Consider the following 12,480-nt stretch of genomic DNA (forward strand, 5'->3'; position numbering starts at 1 on the left):
GTACATTGTAGTAGGTGTGGCTGCGTTCCCCTGTTCAATGAGTTGACGATCTTGGCGCGCAACAAAAACAAGACTGCCCGGGAGATTGATGAGGCCTTTTATATTTTATCAAGGGGGGAGGAAGAATGCGTCAGTGCTCCGTCGGTTAACTTGGGGGCTGACGAAGTGTTTTTTATCAAGAACTGTGGCAGACGTGTGTGAAAGTGATATGGCGTGGTAGTGTCTTGTTTTTTCGGGTTCCCTCCTTTTTATTGGCTTCTGTGTTTTTTCCTCTCCACACTCAGTGTTTACTTTCTGGTTCGCTTGAAAATAAACATTCAGTTGTTAGTCAGCGCTGTGTTTGTGCACTTCTTCTACTCGTCCTTCGTCGGTTTTTTCCTGCGCTGTTCCCACCTATTATGATGCTTAACCAACTCGCCCAACTCTCTGCCGTGTTAATACTAATAGAACTGATATACAAGACAGGCGTAAATGTACGCAAGCAGTGACGGAACACGATTGGAATCGGACTTTAAGCATTGCAAGATGTAGTGTGGCGGTAAAAATCCGGCTATCTTAAGATAAATAAAATATTGCGCTTCAAGAATATGAGACATATAAACTCCACTTGAAATATGCTAAAATTTATTTTTAAAAAAATTCAAACTATGAATCAGACGTACATAAAAAATTATTGATAGATAACTATGGGCAGTCGCAAAAAAAGCAGCTCGACTTCCTACTTTTGTATACCGCGAAAACGGACATTGATAATGCTTCGCCTTTCTATTGCGGGCATCTTATGCAAGACCAAAACATATCGTGAACCTATAAATGCTATAAAAACATGATGGATCGTATTTGAATTAAAATCGGTCATTTAATTTACACAGTCTTTGCATTTAAAGCTGTCTTGCTTTGCACTAAGTGTAAACCCTAGTATAAAAACAACCAGAAAGCTCCGACTTTTTCCAGTACATGCAAAAAAACATGTTGCACGATATACCAGATTGAGTTGCTTGCAGTATATGCGGATATACAATTATTTATGTTGTGCGGATTGCGATTTTTGCCAACAAGAAGGGAATCCCTCTTTTATAACAGAATGCCGTCTGTAATGTTGTGCTCTGGGTGATATAATGAAGATGATAAACTTTGTTTTCTGCGTTGTCAAGAAAGCGGACCCACCGCGACCACTTGTGAAAACAAACCGCTTGCAGGATACAAAATGATTTGAAGTTACTTACAACTATTTGGTCCTCTGTAACGTTAAATGGTATGCTGAGGTTTAAGTAGGCAGTCGTGCAAATGAGTACAAGGTCCTTCCAGAAAATATTCGTGAATCCCTGGAACAAATGCCGCAAGGCAATCAAGAGGTTGAAATGATACTTAGAAAACAAGCGAGCTGGTGATGATTCATGGTAATAAAACCCAAGACTCAGGAACACAGAAGAGGACGAACACAACACAACGTCTCAAACACAGCTGAACGTTTATTTTTCAGACACTCGTTTAAAAAGGCGAGCCCCTCCGGTGCCCGCACCCGACATCCACAGTCCCGAAGGTCAAGCCGCTTCCTCCCGTCCAGTCCACGTCAGCAGCCCTTCTCGCACACACAGCCATCCACATGCCCTAGGCGCCACAGAGTCGATGAGAACGTCCACGCAGTTGACTTATGACCCTCCACTGTCACCACTGCTAATGCCCCACTCCCTCGCAACGCTTCCTTGCCCCCCGCCGACGAATCGTACACAAGCACACCACACAGATATACCCCCTTCCCGTCCCCCCCCCCCCCCTTTACAGTTGCCGGCGTAAACACAAACCTCCAAAACACATGGGGAGGCCCACCCAGTGAGCTCAAATGCGCCGCAAAGTAAACTCAAACTTTTACAGTTTGTGCCGCTAACCGTCCGTCCCCCCTTTTTTTATGTACTTCCTCATGTTTAATTACTGTTACCAACACGCTCGCTTTGTACTTACTTATCCCCGACCTTAAATCCCCCCCCCCCCCCCCCATCTTCCCTTTATTTCCGTCTCCTTCCAATGCCTTAAAAAAGAAAAAAAAAAAAAAGGTTAATTTTTATTTAGCCTTTTGGCTGGAACTCACCCGTCATGGAGGCAAAACGGAGTTTCGCCTCCATGACGACTTTTTAAACGAGTGTCTGAAAAATAGACGTTCAGCTGTGTTTGAGAAGTTGTGTTGTGTTCGTCCCCTTCTGTGTTCCTGAGTCTCGGGTTTTATTACCATGAATCAAGAGGTTTATTTGTTTCTAAACTAAATATCCAGATCACCATAAATGTCTCATGGTGAGCTTTCTTTGGTTAATAAAACCAAGATAAATTCATTATACAAAGTTTTTCTGTATTTTAAAACTTAAACTAAATGCCCGAATATTGTCACGAAAGGAAGAAAACACGCGAGATATTTAGTTGTTGGTAAAGTGTAAGTTGAAATTCATGTTGCATATTGAATAAATATGAGCTGCCTGAATGAGCTTTTGTTGGGGTCAAGAAGAGAAGAGAGATAAGGTAATCGCAAGCCAGGGTAAGAAAGTCAACCTTTGTTAGCTTTTTCAACAGGGCCTTTTGTTATTTTTGAGCTACCTCTATACACCAACTCATGGGTCATGTTTACGAACAAACCAGAACGCCCCTAGCGGACGCCACCGGCACCGCGCATGCGCGATGAAGTGTGAGCAAGAAGCTCGCTGCCGACCATATGCAAGCCATTGAAATTCGATGTTGTCGGCCCTTTTTCGCGTTCGAATTGTTGATTCTACGTCTTCCTGGTAATGTCTAACCACACGAGCGACCTATGCGAAATTACCGAGGCTCGTTACACTGCAAAACTTCATGTGAATAATGAAACACGTGGTGATTCATTCCACGTGGATGCCGCAGAATGTGCGCTAAAGCCTGATTCGAAAGATAAAATTAAGCTCGCAATTTTTAGTCGCGACGTCGCTCGGGCTGCAAAAGCGTGAACCGTAGCTGGGATGGTCGACGTCAATACTGGAAATCGCAAGAGGAATCGGATCAAGTGAATCAGGCCTAATAAGTCGGTGATGGCCACTGGTAACAATGGTCAACATCTCCTTGTATCTACTGTTTATATCGAGCCTGCTTACCAACCTTTAAACTTAAGTCTTTTGGGGCTTGCACTTACTTCTTATCACCGCTACAGGGCCAACGTTTGGTCTACTAGCCGGTGTCGTCTAAAAGAGCAGACGACAAGCAGAAACATTTGAAAGAGCAGACGACAGTTCGAACGATCAGGCGGCCGTTTGAACTTGAAGACACACTGAGCGTAGTTCGCAGGTCTTGCGTACAGCTTGACAGTTTTCCGGCGTTCATGTTGGAACGAAGGAAATAAATTTTATAACTACAAATATCCGTGAATTCAAGCCAAAGGGCTTCTCGCGCAAGCAATCGTGGTCCGACGGCGTCTGGTTTTTCCTTTTCACGGCACATATTCACGTTCTCGGACGAAGCCAGCACATGAAAACTGACCTTCAAATCTTTCTCGGCTTTTTTGGTGCAGCCCCATTTGCGGCGTTTTGTCGAGAAGACAGATTTTTGTTTGGTTCCTTTCAAAACAACGCAGGAATGCACCCATCACATGGGGACCTCCGCCCACAGCCCCATACCGGAAGTGCGCCCGAAGCTTCACCACCGCGCCGTGACGTAACAGAGATGAGTTCGTGTATAGAGTAAATAAAGTCGACAGGCTAGAGAGGAGGAGAACTTAAAACGAAACAATCCGCTTTCGTTGGAGCTTGTAGAGCGCATTACAAACGAAGGCTCAATAGCAGGCTCACATACAGACCCTCAGAAACATGGTTCTAAAAACTGAGAAGTGGAAAACATTTATCTTCGTGCATTATTCAAAGATTAAATAATGCCAGATATTCGGCACATAGACGCTTGAGAAAAACGTAGTCTGTAGATCTTAAATGTGAGCCATTTGTAATTGTTTCTCAAAATCTGGACATTAATGGACAAGGAAAGTGTTGGTTTGGGCCAAGATTGGAAATAAGAATAAAGATGGAAAAGGAACACTACACAAAAATATCGTGAAATATGTTGTTCTGTCGTCGTCTCCTTACTTGCTTATTCTTTTTTTAGTCATCAACATGTGAAACATAAACTTTTAGTATTTCCCTTTATTATAATATGGCGGTAGTAGAAGCATTTACATTGTAGAGCTTCCGCATTTCTTGGCAGCTACGCAATGCAGCATGCCCCTTTTCACACCGAATGTCACGTCACCAGCAGGTTGCGGCTGTCTCTTACCCCGTCGTTAAACAGAGCAACTACAGAAAATAGGTCACGAAGCAGTGATCATGACTGAGTCACACAGGGATGTTGCAACACTGAATCCCGGAGAAAAGCTCACCGGAGAAAAACTCCCCGGAGAAAAGCTCACCGGAGATAAGCTCACGGGAGGAAAGCTCACCGCAAAATTGGCGGATGCGGAGAAAAGCTCACCAGTCATTGAGCGTATGCGGAAAAAAGCTTGCCGATATTTTTTCTTCTTTTTATAGGGAGGCTGTTGGCTAATGCGTAATATATATCAATTTATAATGATTAAAATTATTCAGCTTTATAAACAAGAAAATGTCCTTTTTGTAATATTTGTTAAGCTTATTGGGTATGTTGCTCCCAAATTAATAATTGCGGCCGAGTGTTTTCTGTGGCTTACACTCGAGGCAACGAAAGCCTAACAAAAACTTTATGAACTTGAAGAACAGGAAAAAGTTAAAAAAGAATTAATGATGTCTGCCTAAAACCTAAAAAATCAAAGCTGTAACTGCCGAAAATTCAAAAGTGCATGCGCAACAACGCGGTGCCTGAAATTCTTCTTGAAGCTTTTGTTAAATTTCGAAAACATGATAAAACAGTCAATAGTATATCGAGGCTTCTTTCTTCCACGGACATGCACGCTTTCTAGCCGTTCGTGCAGGTGTTTTCACGCGTTCCCTTTGTGTGATACTGGGTGCCCTTCTACGGTGAGCCACCCATGACCTTCGGAGCTGCGCAATGGCACCGTTGTTACTCGTAACCTATAGAAGAAGTAGTCTTCTGTTGTGCAGCGAATAGGGCGAATTGATAAAAGTTATACATGATGAAAACCACTCAAACGACGACGATGGTGTGAAGAAAACAAACGCGACAAGCGAAGCTGTTCTCGCAACTAAACTTTTGTTAGTGAAATTAACAGAAAGAAAAGAACGTAGCCGACACTGATTACATCAGCAAACACCTTCTTATCTATTAAGCACTACACAATATTTGGAGCTGAACCGGTTCACACACCGCTATTCATTATAGCTCGCAAAGAACAAACCAGATCTTTATCTGACAGAGCTAGCGACGGCGCGCTGTCAGCTGTCAATAAATTGTTGCCTTTCTTATCGGTGTACGATGTTTTGATTTTATGCTTGCGGCTTCATTAATTTATAGAATGGGTGATTACTAATTTCTGAGGAATTGGTAAAGATGCCCAATGAACTTCAAGAATATTACAAAAACGAGGACATATTTTAAATGCAGTGACGAATGCGAATTGTGTTAAATTGCCACGTTTGACGCAGAATCAAGCTAAGCTAAAAAAATATCGGTAAGCTTTTCTCCGCATCCGCTCAAAGGCCGGTGAGCTTTTCTCCGCATCTGCCGGTTTTGCGGTGAGCTTTTCTCCTGTGAGCCTGTCTCCGGTGAGCTTTTCTTCGGTGAGCTTTTATCGGGTGAGCTTTTCTCCGGCGCCCTGCAACCTACGGTTGAACATGCCTGTGTCTATTCTCAGTATGAACTTGCACTTACCGTGGCTTTTGCTTGTGACGTTTTGTATGTGGCGGTAGGTATCGGCAAATTATAATCACGACTCTGGGACATTTTAAGAGCGTAGCTCTCACAAACCTACTCGCTAGTGAACCAAGAGTGGTCGCGCAACCACCGAACCACAAGGTAACCATAAGAGAACCGTAATTATTTTTCTCCCCGTGTCATGGCTGTTGAAACCGGCACGCAAACCCTGTATAAATGCATTCGTAAATACCGAATTGAGAACTTCTTACATTGTGCGCAACTTACAATCATTTTAGATAGGCTTTTTGCCTAAGAATATTTTTGTACATCTGGCGTCACGCCCCATGGTGCGTGCTCTAGTACACCTTTAGGAAGTTGATCACTGATTCAAAAAGTAACTCTATTGTAAAAAAAAACAATGTTGCGGAGTAGAAAAATTCTAATAGTGGTTCGAATCAAATAATGCAGCAACGCTCAAGAAATCACGAGTCCAAAGGCAAGTCACAAAATCGTAGCTTCATTGGCACTTCTAAAGCTGATTAAAGAAACTGCACCGACTTTACATAACAAGAAAAACAATTTAATCAAACGTTTCGTTTCCCATGCGGGAAACATCATCAGTGAAACCTTCCAGCAGGAATGAGCGAAAAAGCCTCAACATTTCTATTTAAGCAAATCCGCGTACACGTCGGGGAGGGGGCCACTGTCGGAGTTACAGGCTGATGAATCTCTCCGGATGAATTATGATTCCACGAACCTGCGCGGGCCCCACCTTTGTTCACGCGCCAGAGTGGACGCATTCTTAAAGTCAAAATTGTGACCCGTTTTCCAACAGTGGTCTACGAGTTCCCTCTTCGCTCTTGTAGCATGCGTGGCCTTCGCCACGCTACTTTTGTGTTCGTTTAGGCGGGCGCTTGATTAGAGGGCTGCTCGTTCAGGCGGGTCTTCGTTTGGGTAGGTGTTCATTTAGGCGTTTCATTAAATCGTTTATGTTATTATCTAAAGTCGGCGCAGTTTTTTTTATTATCATGATTCCCGGCTTTTAGGAAACAAATTTGCATTCATTCGCACCTTGTACGGCTCTGCTGCCATGGGCAACTTGGGAGAATACTTCAACCGGTCCCCAAAGATTATCCACCTGGAATGCCATCAAGGCTTCAATTATGAGGGCCTGAGCCACAACGTGATTCTACGTGGTCTGCAATGTCGCCCCCGGGTCGACACGCCCTACGGAAGAAAACTGGCCCAAAACTTCAGCCGTGACTACCTCAAAGCACGGATGATGGACAACAAGCAGAAACTCATCGACTGTCGGCACCGGCTTGTTGCAGCCAAGAAGTTCCTACGGCGGACTCTCCAAAATGACGACATGCACCACGTGTTCGGTGCAAGGAAGCAAGCAGAAGAAACCGAAAATATGAAGTGCACGGACACCCATGTCAAGACACTGTCCTAACTAATTCCAAAGGTCCCCATACCACCGGCATCAATGCTCTACAACTTGTCATCGAAACAGCTCTCCGCTGGTCATGTAAGTATTCATTCGAAAGATCTTGATTTTGCCCTCGCCACATGTGTAGTTCCAAAAAGAGACTTTATAGTCGAAATTGAGGAGGCACTTCGTCACCTGCAGGATATCACCGGTATTAATCTGGCTCGCAGCCGCATAACCACCATGCTTAACAATGCTAAAGTAACGCCATCGAATCTGAGCAAGATTAAGCAATCGGCACTACGGGATCTTAAACTGGATCACTTAAATATTATTCTTACAGCTGATAAGGCGAAAAACACTGTAATACTCGATAAAAAAATTTACTACGAAAAAATGCCGATTCTTCTTGACGACACATCGCATTTTGGGATGTTACCACGGGACCCCACTCGTAAACGTTGCCACGATGCCATATACCGTTGTCTTTTTTCTTACGATGGATCTACACCTAAATTGTATGGTCTCCTCAAGATTTATAGACACGAGTGCCCGTTGCGTTTTATTGTTTCATACATTGGGTCTCCGACGTACAATTTGTGAAAATATCTGGTCGAACTCATCACTCTGGTCACGGGAAAAATGATTTAACAGCACGAAATTCCCAAGAATTTGTGGGTTTGGTTTGGGATCACGTCCGGGACGAAGACGACATAATGGTTTTATTTGATTTTGTGCCCTTGTTTACGAAAATACCCACTTCTCGAGCTCTTGAGATATCCGAAACACGCTTTCATAAGGATGACAGCCTCCCCTCACGCACATCGTTAACGGTGGATGATATTGAAATTTTACTGCTGTTTTGCCTTAAGCAGTCACATTTTACTTTCGCGGAAAAATGTACCACCAAATTGAAGGATGTCCAATGGGTAGCCCAATTTAGGTTACAATGGCAAATCTTCTTATGGAGCATGTGGTGGAAACCGCTCTCGAACAGAACGCGCACCAGATAGGGTTTTACAAACGTTATGTTGACGACACCTTTGTAATTTCAAAAAAGGACCATGTTACTGACTTTCATTTAGCTTTAAACAGCGTTGAACCGTCAATTCAATTCACGCATGAAGTTGAACAGAACCTTGCGCTGCTTTTTCTGAATGTTAATGTGTTCGGAAATAGTACTGGTCGCTTAGATACAACAGTGCACCGCAATGCCTGCGACACAGGCAACTTCTTAAGCTTCAACCCACATCATTCAGTCGAACATAAAAAGGCTGTCGTAAAAACCCTACTACATCGGTCCGAACGCATTCCTTCTACTCCTAAATTACGCGCATCTGAGGATGCTGTTATTGTTGACCTGTTGATGAAGCGGAATTATTCGAAACGTTTTATTAAGAACACGCGCAAGCAGATGGGACAAATAAGAAGTTAGGATAATGAAAGGCTCAAGACAGGGCAGGTAACAATACCCTGCTTGAAAGTTTCTCAGTTTATTCGCAGGGCCCTCGCCCCTTTGAGTATCCAGACAGCTTTCAAAATTCACCGTAAGCTACGTGGCCTCATTTCTAAACCTAAAGATTACAACCCGCCCCCCCCCCCCCCCCCCCCCCGAGTCGAATTGCGGTGTTGTATATAAACTGAACTGTCTAGACTGTGACGCATCGTACATTGCAGAGAAAGGCCGGAGGCGCTGCACCCGCCTAAAAGAGCACAAAGGGGACGTGGCAAAGGCCACGCATGCTACAAGCGCGAAGACGGAACTCGTAAAACACTGTTGGAAAACGGGTCCCAATTTGGACTTTGTGAATGCGTCCACTCTGGCGCGTGAACAAGTGAACAAAGGTGGGGCCCGCGCAGGTTCGTGGAGTCATGATTCATCCGGAAAGACTCATCGCTCTGTAACTCCAACAGTGGCCCCGTCCCCGACGTGTACGCGGACTTGATTAAATAGGATTGTTGAGGTTTTTCCCCTCATTCCTGCTTGAAGATTTCACTGATTATGTTTCCCGCATGGGAAACGAAACGTTTTTTTAAACTGTTTTTCTTCTTATGTAAAGTCGGCGCAGTTTATTTTATCATCATGATTCCCGGCTTTTGGAATATTTTTACACTTTTAAAGCTGAAAATCTCGCTACACTATTTCGTTTGAAACTATATTTGTCCACGACAATACACCCTTCTCAAGCGTCCATCAAGCAACATTTGCGGCCGCCATTGATTGGGCACGAAGCGTGTTATTGTATCCGAGTGCTTGCCGAACGCTGACGCAATTGACTCTCGTGTCCAATGCGTGCTCAGGGAGCGAGTACAAACAATTGCCAACCCGGCTAACTGCCGCAGCAGTTACTAGTTGGCGCGCACTTTTAAAAAGCATTCATTCCTAGTGGAACTTCTTTACTAGGAAGATTGAGTTTCGGAACGCAAGTTATAAAATTATAGCTCTGGTCTAGTTTAGCAGGCATTATGGCTTCCAAGTCTTACCCGCTGTCCAGTGATTGTGCAAAACATTTCCCCTACCGTCTTAATGTCCTCGTAGCAGGTAAACGGAGTCGGCCCTTGCGACAGCACTCCTGCAAAGTAATATTAGCATGAAATTTCTGAAGTTCATTTAAATGAACTGCTATAATAAGCATTGCAATACATTTAACCGTGATTGAAAGATAAACATAAATTGTGGCTATCCTATGCTTTTAAATGTCACCAGAACAGACCAGCTCACAACTCGGCGTTCACACGCACGATGTCAAAACAGCAGACATAAATCACCGAGCATCGATGCAGCAGCCACAAAACAGTATCTTGTAAAAACAACAAAGCCACAAACGAATATAGCGAAGAACAGTCGAATGTGAAAATTACAAAGCGGAGATTTAACCTTCTAAACAGCAGACATATTGCCCATGATACATAATGCTGATAATGTTAAGATTCTAGTGAACTAATTCTAGCGTGTAATAATTCATTTGAGTGTGCCTCGTTCTATTGGCCCTGTAGTCCCCATAATATGTTCCTCTCGTAAGGCATAAAACACTTTTCGGGTGGAACCAGCTGAACATCGGAAGGTTCCGTTAGAAATAAATGACTAACTAACTCAGCTAATCCACCCCATAAAAAGAAAGTGCAAAGTAGAACTACCCGCAGCAGTTTTCAACAACCAAAAACGCTGAGCTCCAAGTAAACCCGTTCTACAATTTAATTCCGTGTCTCAAGCGGTGTTTCTGCATTGGCGGTAACATTTTGATAGGCAGCACGCTTCACCCGAGTTTAATGAGAGCTTCCCTTGCGATTTTATTTATGTTGCTGGTTATTTTTGTTTCGACAACCGCATACGGGAATTTCTGCTGATAGAGGGGATTTCTAATTATTTTTGAACTGGTTCGATATTTGCGCTAAAAAGGAGATAATAGGACCTAGTCATGGAGGAATGACTTGTTTGGAAAGTTCGCGTTATTTTGGGAGTTATAAGCAACTTTAAATTACAAAAAACAAGCGAAGCATTTTTTTCTCTGTGACCCATTCGGGAAAGTTAATCGATTGATGGGCTGGAGCAAAGCGGTTGGCAAATTAAATGCGGGCTGTGCTGTACACGTTGCTTAAGAAGAGGAACGAAAGCTCGTTCATCGTTCCTGCTTATTTTGAGAACGCGTTCGAGTTGGAAGTCTCATCTGTGAAAAAGGAACTCATTCCTGTTAGAGCTTAAAAAATTTTAGCTTATTCTTACATAAACGTTGCTTTTGTGTCTTCCTAATACCATATTTAGCTAAATCCAATTAAGTTTTTTTTGTATATACGCCTCGTCAGATGTCTACATACAAATTTGAATGCCGTAATGGAAGGAGACAAGGAGAAGGAAACAACCGGGAGCAAGTTTTTATTTGTTGATGTATTCATACTAACTATCTCAGCGTTTTACAAATTTTCCTGTTCGTGGTGGGTGATTCAGACGAGCCAAGTTTAATGTGATCCCGGAAAGAGAAGTCGGTTAAATTTTATTATTTTTATTAGATGGTTATTCCACATTGCATGAGCGTTTTACAACCTCGCAGGTTTCAATCTAACAAAGTCCCTTGTTTGATCTTAACAACCTTTGCCTATCAATGTCGCTGTCCACAAGTGACGGTCGAATACATTGTGGCGGTGGAATTTTTTGTTCGGTTTAAAGGTGGGAAGAAGGGGAGAGGAAATGAAGGTTAATTTTTGTGTATCCTTTAAGTGAACAATGTTCGAGCTAAAAGTATGCGTTTGATGTCTGGTGACCTGGTGTTTTGGTGTAACTTTAGGCATCTTTGTGGAAGTTCAGTAATGGCTGTAGTCAGCCGTAAATATCTGGGTGTACTGGGATTCGTGGAAGCAAAAAAAAAAAACTGAGTTTGAGACATCCCTCTTTCTGTGTTTGTTTGTTGGACTAAAAGTATTGTTTTTGTGACACAGTCTCATGCACTGAAAAATGAATCGAAGTCCACCAGTTCGCCTGCACCCGACTGTTACCAAACGAGGACCCCGCAAAATAAAACACAAAATAAGTAAGAAATATTTAACGAGATCGTGCTCTTCGTGGAAAAAAAAAATATTGTTAATATTATTTATAATTTTTGAAGTTCCCCATCAGAAATCAAATAAAAATGACCTCACTGGAGAAGAAAATAAGAAACAATGTTTCTTTTTCTGTTCGCGTTAAAAAGGTACCGAGTTGCTGTTCCAGTTCCACCGATGTAAAATTGAACGGCGGCGTTCCTTCGTTCCTCCTAAATGGAACGCGTGCCAGGAACACCGTTTCTTGGAACGCCGTTTCGTACCAGGGTTGGGCAGAAATGCTCAAAAATATATTTGGAAATACAAATACTGGGATACACTGAAATAGTAGCTAAAATACTGATACTAAAATATATCTGTGAAAATGTATCGCGATATGTTTCGAAAATACATTTTAAATAGAGGCAAAAAGTATTTGGAAATACAAATACAGAAATACATTTTAGGGATGGCAGAAATACAAATACAGAAATACTGATAGTGCAATACCTTTTTCAAACTTGTTTGAGACGCCAATTGAGATGAAGTTTGAAGTTTGAAGTGTAAGTTTTCGATCCCGAAATTACTTTCCCGTACGCTTGGAACTTTGCCTTGGAGGTTGTGGTTTCGGACGAGAGCAGTCTTCAATGGGCTCTATAAAAAAATGTTCTTTCAAGGGCTAACCATGTTCTCTTCCCTAACATCCTGTCTGTCTGATGAGGGATGCGAAAAGACTTCGACCTCTA

General features: G+C 42.8%; 1 protein-coding gene across 1 annotated transcript in view; it reads right to left on the bottom strand.

Moving 5' to 3' along the window:
- Nucleotides 1-1,025: 1,025 nt before the first annotated feature.
- Nucleotides 1,026-12,480, bottom strand: part of LOC115328353 — a 30,981-nt gene continuing 19,526 nt past the window's right edge. Inside the window, exons 2-3 of the mRNA XM_040218510.1 lie at nt 9,704-9,792; nt 1,026-1,325 (exon numbers count right to left, since the gene is read on the bottom strand). Of these exons, the coding sequence (XP_040074444.1) occupies nt 1,026-1,325; nt 9,704-9,792 (389 nt within the window). The remainder of the gene's footprint in view (nt 1,326-9,703; nt 9,793-12,480) is intronic.

The sequence above is a fragment of the Ixodes scapularis genome, unplaced genomic scaffold, assembly GCF_016920785.2.
Source record: "Ixodes scapularis isolate PalLabHiFi unplaced genomic scaffold, ASM1692078v2 ptg000146l_1___fragment_1__unscaffolded, whole genome shotgun sequence".
NCBI lineage: Eukaryota > Metazoa > Arthropoda > Arachnida > Ixodida > Ixodidae > Ixodes > Ixodes scapularis.